This window comes from Notolepis coatsorum (genome assembly GCF_963971535.1).
Source record: "Notolepis coatsorum genome assembly, chromosome: 4".
NCBI classification, from domain to species: Eukaryota; Metazoa; Chordata; class Actinopteri; order Aulopiformes; family Paralepididae; genus Notolepis; species Notolepis coatsorum.
Genome location: NC_140168.1, coordinates 134,028,474 through 134,044,678, shown reverse-complemented (window position 1 = coordinate 134,044,678; position 16,205 = coordinate 134,028,474). Strand labels below are relative to the sequence as shown.

General features: G+C 42.5%; 1 protein-coding gene across 3 annotated transcripts in view; it reads left to right on the top strand.

Moving 5' to 3' along the window:
• dtx4a (deltex 4, E3 ubiquitin ligase a) overlaps nt 1-16,205 on the top strand; it is a 159,843-nt gene that overhangs the window by 96,496 nt on the left and 47,142 nt on the right. For all 3 annotated transcript variants that reach the window (XM_084313629.1, XM_084313628.1, XM_084313630.1), the window contains one exon: nt 12,499-12,560. In XM_084313629.1, the coding sequence (XP_084169755.1) occupies nt 12,499-12,560 (62 nt within the window). The remainder of the gene's footprint in view (nt 1-12,498; nt 12,561-16,205) is intronic.

The following is a 16,205-nucleotide window of genomic DNA, read 5'->3' as shown; positions in this document are numbered from 1 at the left end:
TAATGAACTGTACCCGATATTTATATAATATCGTCATATCGGCCAGCCCTACTTTGGGGTATTTTCTGGTACTTTGTGGTGATTAGTAGGACCCCTCAGGAGGCTCATACAGAACCAAGCATTTCACTGTAATGTACAAGTACTTTATACGTGACAAATAAAAGCAATTTCTTTAATACTGCTGCAGGGAACCTTAGTTAAGATATGATGAATTAAAGATATAATAAAACATATAGGGTATACAACACATTTGTTTTTACAATATATAAATGTATATATCATGCATGATGGTTTTGTAAAATGAACCCATGACGGTATGCCTTCATATTCGCTATACCAGGGGTTCTCAAACGTTTTTATACCACGACCCCATTTTATTTAGGATGTTTTTTTTGGCGACCCCACACTTAATGTATTGCGTAATTTCAATGTGGAATTAAGCAATATCAAAATAAAAGCACACGTTGTTGAACTTGATCATGCATATTTATTAGAAAATAAACAGCACTATGTTATCAATACAGATTTATAAAACGAGGCATATTTAGCCAAAATATGTTGCCAGAACATTACAAAAAAAATTATAATAATAATTCGTTTTTTACTTGCCAACCACAACCCCACTTTTGGGTCGCGACCCGTAGTTTGGGAACCGCTGTGCTGTACCAACCCTGACCCCTCCCACATGTCTGAAGGCCACCTGTGTTGTGTTGTGATACAGGCCTAAAGTCCAATGCACACGGTGGGCGACCGACGTCGCTAGGGATGGGTACCGAATTCGGTACTTTTGAGGTACCGAACCGAAACACGTCGGTACTACCGAGTATCAAATCAAGTGAGAAACCGAAAAAAAAATTAAAAAAAATATTTTTTTATTATTATTATTATTATTTTTTTTTTACTTTTTTTTTTTTCATGTCAACGTTCACACGCACAATATATGCTTACCTAGGATTTGACTTGATTCAACAACAAAGCAGTCGGAGCAATGACAAGCCGAAAACTGTCGAAATTGTAGTTATTTGAAGTTTGGATTTTTTTTTTACGACTGAGGTAGGTAAATTACATTTCTTGAGACTAAAGTACCGAAAAAAGGTACCGTTGGGTACCGGTATCGATTCACAGGTACCGGTATCGGTTCAAATGTGAAAGGTACCCATCCCTAGACGTCGCCTGGCGATGCGATGGTCTGTCGCTCAACGACAATCGCTTAGCGCCCCACACCAACCCGACCGTTCAGGTATAATAAGCTATTATGTGTCGCTCTGTTTAGCTGGGGGGTATTGTTTCCCCCCGGGAGATATGAGAGGACGGACCGGACGTTAGGTTGTCGTGAAGTGAGCATATTAGCAGGTAGCTGTACAAGATACAAGATACAAGAGTTTTATTTGTCACGGCATACAGGTATACAGTGAAATGCGGGGGGTCTCACCCGCAACGATGTGCATAATCCAAGTAATAATAATAATAATAAGAGTCCAACCAATAGAGCGACATAGTGCAATAAACAAGTAAACAAAGTAGGCATATCGGTATCTGTACCAGGGTTTCCGTTAGAAAAAATTGTTGTCGGTCTCCGTGACCTGCAAGATTTCAATCTACCGGACAAATGAGATTAATTCCGGTCATAGTTTAGAATAAAGAATGTCATCCTCAAGGCATGTAGATTTATAATATTATTACTTAAAACTAGGCTACTTTTGCGTATACAGTCATTAATTAATATATTCCAAATAAAATAAGTCCCTCGATACTCCGTGCTGCTGCTGACTTGAACTAAAATAGACCGCGTATGTGGGCAGTCGGTCCGACACTCAACAGCAGTCTGTTATAATCACATTTTTATGAGCTAACGAATTCCGTTATATTGGACATTTGTATTAATTATATCAAGCGAAGAACTGAGAAAGCAGAGAGGCGGCAACATTATCGTGGTTTGCGTGACGACTCTCTCCACCTCGCAACAACTTATTTGCAAAGAGTATGGCGCTGCAGAGAAGCTCATTCAGCTGTTATTGGCTCTTTTCTGGGAACCGCACAACAGCGCCCCCCACCCAACATTGGCTGAAAATGGCCGAATTGGAGTACTGATGGAATACTGCATTGTGCCGTTGCCTCTCTGGCTCTGCAGCTTCACATGCACTCGCACACCCAGCACTAAGCTCTCGCTGACAACGTCGTTGTCATTATTAGAAGCAACGAGGAAACAAATGTAATGATCGTTTCGTTCATCGCATAGGCTATTTAATTTTAGCCTATTTTAATACAATTCAAATAATCAAATTGTGCTTAGACTCAGGGAATTATTTTCACCGGACATTAAGACCGGAGATATTAAATAAGTCGGACTTCAACAGATTTTGCCGGTCAAAAACCGGTAATTACCGGCTAACGGAAACGCTGATCTGTACATGAGTTATTTACAGAGCATGGTAGGACATGCTAGGTCCTGTGGTAGTGCAGTACCCTGTTAGCAACGGATGAGGCACTGGGTCTTTATGTACACTGCTATACAATGCTATATTATACAATCTCAAGCTATACTATTCTTAAAGTGACCTTTCCTTCTGTAAAGTGTCCATAGTGTGAGCGTGTGCAGCATGAGTGTGTGTGTGCTCATGTTAAAGTGGCTGCTAGTGTGTGAGCGTGAACAGTGTGTGTTTTGTGTGTGTGCTCATGTGTGCTTGTGCGTGGAGAGTTCAGTGTTCAAGGCTCTGATGGCCTGGGGGAAGAAGCTGAGCCTAAGTCTCTCTGTCCTCGTTACTGGTGCTCGCAGGCGTTTGCCTGACCGCAGCAGCATGAACAGGCTGTTGTTGGGGTGGTGAGGGTCTTTCATTATCTTGCAGGCTCTGGATTTGCACCTCTTGTTGTATAGGACCTGCAGGGTTGGTAGTGCAATACCCGTGGTACGCTCGGCTGAGCTCACCACTCTCTGTAGGGCCTTCTTGTCCTGTGCCGTGCTGTTGCCATACCAGGCAGTGATGTTTCCAGTCAAGATGCTCTCTACAGCTCCGGAGTAGAAGGACTGGAGTATCTTCCCAGATACTCTGAACTTCCTTAACTGTCTCAGGTGGTAGAGGCGCTGCTTCGCCTTTTTTACGACTGAGTCTATGTGTGTTGTCCATGTCAGGTCCTCTGAGATGTGGACCCCCAGGTACTTGAAGCTGCTCACCCTGTCCACGGTAGCCCCCTTTATCCTCAGTGGTGTGTGTGCCTCCTGCTGTCTCCTCCTGTGTTGTGCATTACGAGGGAAGTATTAACATGTAAAACCCATATTGAGCTGGAATTAAACCACCATATACGAATACAACCTCTCCTCATTCTTCCTGACATTACTGCATGACTGATCGCTACAATACGTTCATTACCACCGATTGGACAAGTATTGTTATGCACCTGCTGAGAGAGAATGTTTTTTCACGGAAGACGCAAACTGTTGTTCTCAACCATCATTTTCTTTGGACAATAAACCTTACAAACTACATTAGCTGCAGCCTGGACATTAAACTCTGTCAACATCCACAACTTTTTTTGTTACCCGAGTATAAAAACATCTAGTAGGTGCATCGTGGCGCATTGTTCATTTATTAGTTAATGACAAGCGGCCACTATAGCTTCTCCAACTAACGTTATTTATTTAAATTGTTCCTGTAATAATAATTAACATAAGTAGCACGGTAATAATACGTAGGTTATTGATCAATGAATGTATTGATAAATTAATTTATATTACAAATGGTACACCAGTAGAAGTCATGTTAATTTCCTCATTGTCCTTGCTGTGTCGCCTGCCATCGCCAAAAAAATAGGATCCAAGCGATATTTAGCGAGGCGACAGAAGTTGCTGCGCGATCGTCGCTCGAAAATCTCCTGCTGTGTGGGTTGTCTCATTCATAACAATGGAGGCGATACAATTCTGTCGGTCACCTCGCAAAAAAAGTCGTTGCATGGCAAAAATCGCCCGCTGTGTGCATTGGACTTAACACTTTCAGTGCCCAGCAGGGGGCGCACATTTAGTGCTTGAATGCCCACCATCCACTTCAATGTTAGCATTAATATCGCCTAATCTATGTTTTAAATTATGGCTATGTGTCTAATCTGCCTGTCGCATTATCAATGACTCATTTCCAGTCAACATTGTCGAAGCGGATTGTTTTTTTATCGGTTCATTTCCGTTTTATAGCATTTTGAAAATCCCTCGTTTTCACTGGGAAAAAAAAGATTCCATGATAATCGCCCTGTACTGTAATATTCTAGAACGTTGTCATTTTTCTGCCTATTTATGAATCGTTTTCAAATAAACGCTAGATTATCGATAGTATATGTGTACGTGTGCACGCTGGTGCCGCGCGCTGAAAATCGATTCTCTCAATTCCTGATCGCTCTTATAGCCATATCACACATAGGGGAAAAGCTTATATCTCTGTGAAAACGGGTCTGATTATCCTAAGACTGGTAAAATAGATTCCTTACCTGAGATCAGATGGTATCCAAATGGATTATTCCAATTCCTGATCGCCATTCCAAAAATCGATCCTTTTATTGATCCAACGTGTATACTGTAAAACACATATTACACGCTGTGCTGAGGGTCCAGAATGAATCTTATCGGCTCCGGTTACATGCGTGAGAAGTAAAATGTGGATTCCGGAGTTTTTTTTTCTCATCCATTTTCATTGAGTCCAATCCAAAATGGTGCATTACCATCTGGGAGACAGAGGGGGCGCTTTTTTCACATCTGAGCGCCTGGCGGGGCAGGGTTACCAACGGTAGACTCGGTTGATGAAATATGAATTCAGATCGCTAATAAAAAAAATAAAATGAGAATTCTCGTGATGGGCATTCAACCCGCGGGCTGATAACCCGAGATATCTCGTGATGGGCATTCAAAGTGTTAAAGGGGACATGCATTATAAATGGCTTTTTTCAGTGTCTAGCATTATAGTAATAGTAGTTAGTATCAATGTGTCCGTGTCTCTAAATACCATATTGGCGGATTGCTCTCATTCAGGTCCAACCATTTCCTGCTCGATTATTATTTTTTTTATCCACTTTTTCTCCCATTTTTCTATATTTTCTCCCATCCCAATTTCGTATGATCCAATTCAACCCTCCCCTGTCACGGACGCTGTTTCTTGCCTCCCACAAGCCGGCTGCAATGTGGACTAAGTCATACATAGCACAAGTCCCCTCCGGTACTTGAGGTAACAGCAGTCGCATCTTTTCACCTGCGCAGCTCGATCTCTCAGTGGCGAGGAGTAACGCGTGGGAGGCTCACGCTGCCCCCGACACTTCCTGATTCTACTGCGCAGGCGCACCAACCGACCTGTAGGAGTCGCTGTCCACAACGCCCGATCCCCACCCTTCAGTTTCCCTCCCCGTAATTAGGGATGGGAATTGATAGGATTTTATCGATACGATTCCATTATCGATTCTGCTTATCGATTCGATTCTTTGTCGATTCCCTTATCGATACCTGATCTTTTTTTATACTTTATTGTGTCAAACAAAAACATTTTACATTTAGGTATAGTAAGTGTACCCACATACACATACACAACTGCACCTGTCCATACCTACATACGTACATACCCACACAAATGTACATACGCATATTCCAAATCTTGACACTTTTTTTTTTTTTTTTTGTACCCATCACCCATACAAAAAACAGGAGACGAAAACACAAACAAAGGGGCGAGCACCAGCATAGATCCCGGACCGGCACACATCCAACATCCATCCCTACCCGTCCCCACACACACACAAGAAAAACAACAAACAACAACAACAACAACAATAATAACAGCAAACAAATAAGAAATTAATAGAAAAAAGAAACCAACCAAAAAACTAAAAATTTAAATAAAATAATAATAATAAGTAAAAAGGCTTGAATTTTCATTGTAGGTATACAGTAGCTGTAGGCCTAAGGGGTGTTCCCCAACAATTGATCAGTAGATCATCACTGTTTCCTGTTACTTAAAATCTTCCTTAAAGACTGATCTGTCTGTCAACTAGTACCCCTCCATAGTTTAAAGAGACCCCATCTTTTTCCCAGCATATTTTCATTCTTATTGATTTTGTAGGTTACCTTTTCCATACTATATATGTCCTCTACAGTTTCTAACCATTTGTTTACTTTCGGGGGTTCAAGTTTTTTCCAAGCTCTTGTAATTTGTTTAGGTTTTTGGGGCGTGTTCCTAAGAGTATATCATGTTTTTCTATACCCACTTCCTTAAACATCTGTTTCATTATGTCTAGAATATCTGACCAGTAGATTTGAATTTTTTTACATGTAAAGAAAATATGTGTATGGTCAGCATTCTTCTCCCCACACTCCCTCCAGCAGCCGGGATCATTTTGTGCGTATTTGGACATACTCGATGGTGTTCTAAAGTACCTCATATTTATTTTCCAAGCATACTCCTGCCAAAAGGGTGATTTTATGTAATGGAAGATATCTTTAAAGCTTTGATTCCACTCCTTTTGATTCCTGGTATGTTTGTTTTCAGTTCCTTCTCCCATTTATTTTTAATATAGCTTAAATCTTCAATTTTGTTTTCTTGGAGCATTTTGTAGATTTGTCCAGTTGTATTTTTGAGGTTATGGCTTTGTTGAGTCTTTATCATGTATTTCAGTAGGGGGTGGAGATCTTCAAGAGTTTTAATTTGGACTTTTTCTCTTAAGTAGCTTCTTACTTGCAGGTATCGGTGAAAGTGATTACTAGGACAGGCATATTTATTAGCTACATCTTCAAAAGAATCCACTCCTTCATTGTACATTTGATAGAAACGTATGAGGCCCTTAGCTTCCCATGTCTTAAAAAAACCGTCAATACTGTTTGGAGAAAAATCTGGGTCCCATGCTATTTGTCTTAAGCAGATCATTTCTTGTTCCTTAATTTTATTTATTTTACATATTTCCCTCCAGATTTTAAATGTGTTATATATAGAGTAATTGTGTATTTTGATCTGTGTTTTTTTATATCTGGAGAAGATCAATGTGCTGAGTGATTCCACTAGATTCAACTCAATTGACTTCCATTTGGGTCTCATCTCGTTTTTCATCCATATTAGAATCGGTTTTACCTGTGCTGCGTAATAATAATTAATTAAATTTGGTAATGCTAGTCCCCCTCCTTCTTTTTTTTGTTGCAAGATTTTGAGTTTGACTCTAGGTTTCTTTTCATCCCATATAAATTTTCTCAGCAGCCCCTCCCAAACGTTGAAACATTTAGGTGTTATGTATAATGGCATGTTTTGGAATAAAAATAGAAAACGTGGCAAGATGTTCATTTTAATAATATTAATTTTTTCAAATAAAGTGAGAGGTACAATTTTCCACCTATTCAGATCTTCCTTTACAGAGTTCTCCAAACTTCCATAATTACACTGATGTAGATTGTCTAGGTTATTAGGTATAGTTATTCCCAGATATCTCACTTTGTTTCGGTCCCATTTAAAGTTAAACTGTTTTTTGAAGTCTTTCTCCAAGTGGTCACCTACTTCCATAGCTTCAGTTTTATTTAAATTAAGCTTATATCCAGACAGAACTCCATAGTTTGTAATTTCATCGAGTAACTCCGGTAGTGAAATATATATATCTGTAAGATACACTATGATGTCGTCCGCGTACAGTGCTAGTTTATGTTCATCTTCCTTTATTGTGAGACCTTTTATCCTCATATTTTTCCTTATGCTTTCGGCTAAGGGTTCTATGCATAAGGCAAATATTTGGGGCGATAATGGGTCCCCTTGTCTTGTCCCCCTTTTTAAAATACATTTCGTAGAGAGTGTCCCATTCACTCTTACTCTTGCGTTAGGTTCTTTATATATTCCCTTAATCAATTTAATAAAAGTTTGGTGGAATCCAAAATTCTCACATACTCCAAATATGAAGGGCCATGACACCCGATCAAAGGCTTTTTCAGCATCTAATGTCAATGTCAGCATTTGTTGCTTTGTTTGTACTGCATAATCAATGATATTAAGAGTACGCCGCACATTGTCGCTTAGGAGACGATCTTTAACGAATCCTGTTTGGTCCAAGTTAATTATATTAGGTAGTATATGTGAGAGTCTGGTTGCTATAATTGATGTGAATAATTTTTGATCTACATTTAAGAGCGATATTGGTCTATACGATGCACAGTCTGTCGGGTCTTTTCCTTCTTTAGGTATAACAGTAATGATGGCAGAATTCCATGTGTCCGGCCAGTTTCCTGTTTGTAGGATCTCATTAAAAACTCTACATAAGATGGGAGTAACTAGGTATCTAAACTCCCTGTAGAATTCGTAAGTAAATCCATCACTTCCAGGACTTTTTCCCGGTTTACCCTTCTGGATGACCTTTAGGATTTCTGTCTCTACTATTGGTTGTACTAATTCATTATTTTGTTTAACGGACACTGTGGGAAGGTTTAAAATATCTAGGTATTGTTTAATTTTCTGTGGGTCCACACCTATTACTTCTGGAGTATAGAGGTTTTGATAATAATCCTTAAAACATAATGCTATTTTCGATTTCCCCCTCTTATATGTGGAGTTGTTATCCATAATAGTGGCTATTGCAGTTTTTTCTTTCTGTTTCTTTAGTTTAAATGCTAATATTTTCAGTGCTTTTGGGCTGTTGTCATAATATGTTTGCCTACAGAGCATGAGATTATTTTCAATGTCATGTATTTCTATAGTTTCCAATGCTTTTTTAGCTACGTTCAATTGTATCTGTACTTCTTTGTTCCTCCCTTTCTCATGTTCTTCTTGTAGTTTTTTTACTTTGTTTTCCAGTACTATCTTTTCTCTATCTCTTTGCTTCTTTTTCCAGGATGAATATGCTATGATTTCTCCTCGTATTGTTGCTTTTGCAGCTTCCCACAGTATTGTGGATGTCACTTCTCCATTGTCATTGATCTCAAAGTAAGACTTCATGCTATGTTTTATTTTCTCCTTGAAGTCCTGGTCGCCAAATAGGGAGTTGTTTAACCTCCAAATCGTTTCCCCTCGTTCCATCTTCAAGTTTAATTCCATTATGATTGGTGCATGGTCTGCTATAGTTATAGGTAATATTTCACATTTTGTGACCTTTGAAATCTCATTTTTAAACGTAAAGAAGTAATCTAGTCTTGAATAGACCTTATGTGCATTGGAATAAAAGGTAAAGGCCTTGCCTTGGGGATGTAGACAACGCCAAACATCCAAAAGTCCCAACTCTATTTGGGTTTTTCTTAATAACACTGCCGCTTGTTCCGATTTATGTTTTATTCTACTTTGGGTGTCTACCTTCTGATTCATCACCAAGTTGAGGTCTCCCCCCATTATGAGTGTTCCCTTCACCTCTGTCATTATCAAGGATACGATTATTTTCATTAGATCTGCTCCTTTTCCAGGCGGATTGTAGACATTAATCAAAGTTATTTGTTGTTCTTCTATTTCCCCCGTAACCAAAACATATCTTCCTTCCTTATCTCTAATACATTTTTCTTTATTAAAAGTGAGGTTATTTTTTATGAGGATTGCCACTCCTCTTTTTGCTGATGTGTGAGAGGAGAAGAATACTTGGGCTGAGGCTAATTTCTCCAACTTTGCATGTTCCACTTTGGTCAAGTGTGTTTCCTGAAGGAAGATTATTTCTCCTCCTTCCTTCTTAAGTTTTTGCAGTATCCTCTTCCTTTTTATTGGGTTATTTAGGCCATTTGTATTGAGAGAGATTAATTTAAGTGTCCCCATTGCACTGCTTTTGAGGCTCTTTTCTTATATATGTATTCAAAACCTTTAACCAAAAAAATTAAAAAAAAACATAGATAACTGAAACTTTGTGTACAAGAACACAAACCTAAAACACAAACATAACACCCAACAGTGAACTTCCAATTTCTGCAACCTCTAACCGGTTACAGGAGATATTCCACATTATTAAGGTTATGTGGAAAGAGGCGTTATCATTAAGTAACCCCTGCCACAAGGTGGTGAGTGTGGCTATAGTTATGGGACAAAAGGTTGCCCATATCTGCATGGTAGACGACATGCGGGTGCACAGTCCCTCCAATAATTTCTCTATAGCTAATTTGTGTAACTCAAGTATATCTCCAATACAATTCAAAGAATAGATTATAATAATAGTCATAGTATATGCAGGTATGCATACATATACACGATACTACGCATACATACATACACACACACACAACAATCAACAGCACCCTCCCCTCCAGACATGTCTCTAATCTCTATAGCTCACATACCTGATCGATTTATAATTTAAATTGGAAATGCAACAGAACTACATTTACATTTACATTTAGTCATTTAGCTGACGCTTTTATCCAAAGCGACTTACAAGTTCTGTACGACAAGCCATCAGGAAGGGCACAACTCTATCAGCTGAGCAACAATGTTCATCAAAGTGTTGAGTGCTACAGTGTAGGTTAGTTTATTAGGACAAGTGCATGACAGTACGGTTAGTTAGGGTTAGATATATTTTTTTTATTCAGATAATGGTTGAAGAAGTGCGTCTTTAGTCGACGGCGAAAGATTGGACGTGATTCGGCTGTCCTAACTGGGGTGGGTAGTTCATTCCACCATTGTGGGGCAAGGACTGAGAATAGGCTACTTCTCTTTGATGACCTTCCCGGAGCTTGGATAGGAGTAGGTCTGACTCTGAGGCGGCCAGAAGATGCAGAGCGTAGGGGTCTAAGCTGGTTAGAATAACAACATGCAACTTGACATTTCTGATTGTCATTTATTGTTGAGCCCCCATGTCAGAAAAATACAAAAACTGTAAAAAATAAAACATTAACTATAGCCTACACTTAAATAAAATAATGTATTTGAGATTCTCTTAAAATGTATTTATTTTTTTATTCTTAAACTAATTTAATCTATTGAATAACAGGTCGTTATTCCTCTGACTTCTGTCTCTCACACACACACACAGACAGAGCTCCCTCCCCGGGCCCCTGTCCTATAAGGTATTGGCTTGTGTTGCTACACGGACACATTTGTATGTTGCACCACGGTACTTCCTGGCTTACAGACTAGTAAACAAACACTCCGTCTCTTATTATATGTGAACTAAAGAGTACAAGGTTTACACAACAGCCCCCACCTGCTGTTTTATTGTATTTGTACCTGTACTATCCGCTATCAGCTGTTTATCTCTCTTTGTGAGCTTGATTAAATAGCGTTAGCTCACGTTAGCTAGCGTTAGCTCCGCGGCTAATTTTAGCTCACCCTGAACTAAATCAATGACTAGGTTCTAAAGCATTCAAGTAGTTTTCACTGCACATAGAAGTAGCCAAACAGCGGGAGCATTTCGGGAGCATATTACCAAAACCCAGGCAATTTCGAGCCCTTAAGGAATCAAATAGAGTCTGCCATGGCTACATGCTAACGCTAACATTATTGCGCAACTGTAGGAAAAACCTGGCAGCGATAAGGGAATCGAAAGTCACGGGAGCCACACGGTTCCAGGCATCGGCCAATTAGGTTTTCGATTCCCATCCCTACCCGTAATACGGCCAATGTGTATTACTGTGGACGACCAGCTAAACTGAAAGCAAATGTGGTCGAGCCCAGCGTCTCCAGCATTTCGTGGCGAGTGCCTTGCCCACTACGCCACGTAGCCGCCCACCCATTTCCTGCTCGATTTAATCAGGTCGTTCTGATTTGACTCGCAACGTGACGTCACGTTGCGAGGATGGAGCGGATAGTGATCCGATTGGCTCTGTGGTTGGAGCCAATGCCCGCCCACAACCTAGGCAGCCCACACAGCGAGTGAAAAACTTCCTCAAACAGCGAGGCAGATAGTGAAACCCGACACCTCGACTGCACTCTGCGAGGGAGAGAGAGATAGAGAGAGCAGCGTTTGTTTGTTTAGAGAGAGAGAGAGAGACGGGAGCACTGAGAGAGAGAAGGGGACTTGGTTATCTCACACGCAGCTCTGTTTACGCAGTTCTCTCTCTCTCTCTCTCTCTCTCTCTCTCGCTCTCTCTCTCTCTGCCACTCGCAGACTGTGTGAATGACTGTCACTCAAAGTGCTTATGGGCGGAGCCAGGCCAACAGCCTGAATACCAAAGTGAGAAAAATGTGGCTTTTGAGTACTTGATTAGAAATATAAAACAATGATTTTTTTTTAATAAAACCTTACAGAGGTGTTCCATAGACTCACAGGAATTGTGTAAAGTTGCCCAAATAGTGCTAGGAATAGCAATGCATGTCCCCTTTAAGCCTGCGCAGCACAGAGCCCTACTTGGCACCGTGACACACTTGTCTGCCGAGGTGCTGTTCTGGTAGGTGAGCTGCACAACGTGACTCTGCGAAAGCCTCTTGACCCTTGAACCTGGCAGATGCCACGCCCCCTTCATCTTACTTCCGTCTGGCTGCAGAACACACACACATACACAGTGTTTCTGACACGCTCTAATCTGTGGTCGCGTGACGTCTTGGCGTGTCGTTGTGGTTCTGTGGGTTGATCTGTGCATCTGTTCTGTGTTCTCAGGGTTCCGACGGTCCCGGTGAAGAACCTGAATGGATCCAGCCCTGTGCACCCTGCCCTGGCAGGTGAGGAGCATCAGAGCACCCAGAGCTGAGCACCCAGAGCACCCTACACACCCAGAGCACCCAGAGCTGAGCACCCAGAGCACCCTACACACCCAGAGCACCCAGAGCTGAGCACCCAGAGCACCCTACACACCCAGAGCACCCCGAGCTGAGCACCCAGAGCTGAGCACCCAGAGCACCCTACACACCCAGAGCACCCCGAGCTGAGCACCCAGAGCTGAGCACCCAGAGCACCCTACACACCCAGAGCTGAGCACCCAGAGCACTCCTAACCCTACACACCCAGAGCACCCTACACACCCAGAGCTGAGCACCCAGAGCACCCCTAACCCTACACACCCAGAGCACCCTACACACCCAGAGCTGAGCACCCAGAGCACCCCTAACCCTACACACCCAGAGCACCCTACACACCCAGAGCTGAGCACCCAGAGCACCCCTAACCCTACACACCCAGAGCACCCTACACACCCAGAGCTGAGCACCCCTAACCCTACACACCCAGAGCACCCTACACACCCAGAGCTGAGCACCCCTAACCCTACACACCCAGAGCACCCTACACACCCAGAGCACCCTACCCTGCATATCATAGTAAAGTGCATAATGCATAGAGGCACAATTTACAGTAAACTGCATATAATCAAAGTGCGTTATGCACAGACACACAGAAACAGCACTTCCACAACTTGACTAATAACACACCAAAATAAAATAGCTGCTGGCTGTCCTCTGGCATTACAGACAGTGTCTCACTACCGCCCTCTGCTGGCTGTCCTCGGGCATTACAGACAGTGTCTCACTAACGCCCTCTGCTGGCTGTCCTCAGGCATTACAGACAGTGTCTCACTACCGCCCTCTGCTGGCTGTCCTCAGGCATTACAGACAGTGTCTCACTACCGCCCTCTGCTGGCTGTCCTCGGGCATTACAGACAGTGTCTCACTACCGCCCTCTGCTGACTGTCTCACTACCGCCCTCTGCTGGCTGTCCTCAGGAATTACAGACAGTGTCTCACTACCGCCCTCTGCTGGCTGTCCTTGGGCATTACAGACAGTGTCTCACTACCGCCCTCTGCTGGCTGTCCTCACGCACCCAGTCAGTCAGAGTCGGCAACCGGACATCAGGCACAAAGGTTCTAAGCACAGGGACCCCCCAGGGCTGCGTGCTGAGCCCCCTACTGTACACTCTCTTCACACACGACTGTGTGGCCTCCCAGAACAACACCAGTATCATCAAATTCGCAGATGATACTACAGTCATCGGACTGATCACTGGGGGAGCTGAGGAGGCGTACAGAAGGGAGGTGGCGGAACTGGTGGCCTGGTGTCAGGACAATAATCTCTCCTTGAACGCAGACAAGACCAAGGAGATGATTATTGACCCACGGAGGAGGAGTGTACAGCACACACCTCTGTACATAGGTGAGACGGAGGTGGATAGGGTTAAAACTAGGGATGTCCCGATCCGATCATGTGATCGGGATCGGGGTCGATCACGTGATTTTCCGAAGATCGGGATCGGCAAATTTTCTTTTTAAATCGGGATTATTATTATTTTTTTTTTTTACTTATTTTTTTTTTATTCAACAAACATGACCATGTTCACGTCTTAAACTCATACTGAGGCCTTAGTTTTGGTTTTAAATTGCATATCATCAAGGGCTGCTACGTGGCGTATTAGGCAAGGCGCTCGCCACGAAATGCTGGAGACGCTGGGCTCGTCAGTTCGAGCCCAGCGCTCCACATTTGCTTTCAGTTTAGCTGGTCGTCCGTACTAATACACATTGGCCGTATTAGGGGGTGGGAAACTGATGGGTGGGGATCGGGCGTTGTGGACAGCGACTCCTACAGGTCGGTTGGTGCGCCTGCGCAGTAGAATCAGGAAGTGTCGGGGGCAGCGTGAGCCTCCCACGCGTTACTCCTCGCCACTGAGAGATCGAGCTGCGCAGGTGAAAAGATGCGACTGCTGTTACCTCAAGTACCGGAGGGGACTTGTGCTATGTATGACTTAGTCCACATTGCAGCCGGCTTGTGGGAGGCAAGAAACAGCGTCCGTGACAGGGGAGGGTTGAATTGGATGATACGAAATTGGGATGGGAGAAAATATAGAAAATGGGAGAAAAAGTGGACCAAAAAAAAAAATTGCATATCATCATTCATTTATTTATTGTCACACAGAGCAGAAGAATTTTGCCAAAACAAACCAATAGTATCCAGCTGCAGAACGGCAGACCAGCCACACTCTCAGACCCAAACGCATTTCCTTTGATTTAATTATACATCAAATGATTTATGTCAAGGATTGCAATGCCTCGCTTGAATGAAGTTAACTTTTCACCTGGATAACGTCAACATTCAGGGTGACCGCCCTCTGCTGGCTGTCCTCAGGCATTACAGACAGTGTCTCACTACCGCCCTCTGCTGGCTGTCCTTGGGCATTACAGACAGTGTCTAACTACCACCCTCTGCTGGCTGTCCTCAGGCATTACAGACAGTGTCTCACTACCGCCCTCTGCTGGCCATCCTCAGGCATTACAGACAGTGTCTCACTACCACCCTCTGCTGGCTGTCCTCAGGCATTGCAGACAGTGTCTCACTAGATTCAAGATTCAAGATTGTTTATTGTCATGTGCACAGTTAAACAGACAGTTTGCCATACAATGAAAATCTTACTTTGCTAGTCCGCCCTTCACACAAAATCATATTTAAACATTTAATTTAATTTAAAACAAAACATATTTAAATACAAGCGAGTGCTAGAAAATAAGGTAAAAATAGACCAATATAATATATACAAGGTGTAACTGAGGGGTACAATTCCCTGACTGTATTGAATAAGTATGGTATCATTAAACCACTACTGAGTTATGTACATTACTACTGGCCATACAGTACACAGGTATATGTGATGAACACCCCCACAATAACACGGCTTAACAAGAAAGTACTGTTTATAATAATATTTATTAGAAGAGCACCAAGATTATCTTACATTATTTATTAAGATTGAGAGTTGCGCTTGTAAGGCGAAGAATGTGCATGAATAGGTCAAGAGCGTAAGTCCATGAGCATATTACGCAGGGGATAATTAATACCACCCGTAGCATAAGAATTATATATGGTACACTAGTAGGTCAGCTGGAGATACTAAGGGGGTTCCCTCCGGTTGTAAGCCAGCAGGGGGGAGGAATGTTCGAATGCAAAAGTCTGGATCAACGGGGAATCAATAAGCTCCAGCTACGGGAGGCGGTACATTACTCCCTTGATCGGCAGACGAAAGCAGCAGCTATAATCCAAGTATGCGCGACAGCATAGGTGAAAGCCAGCCAGCCTCTCCTAGAGACGGGCTCGAGTGATGCTCCTCACGGGTAAATCCCACACAGCAGTGGGGTAGACGGTTCTCTGCTCCAGCAGCCACAGTACCAAAGCAATAATCCAGCCGGAAAAGGCTCTGCATTCACCGGTGTAGATTCTCCTGTGCACGGTACTTCACATTTAACTAGGTCGAACTTGACGTTATTTCACTAAGCTCTGACACTTTTACTATCCTATTCGCACGCGGTTATAAGTGCTCTATTTAGACGCAACGTTGCTCACTTCACTTGGTCGTTGACTCGTGATGAAGGCTTTAACGTTTGAGGGTAA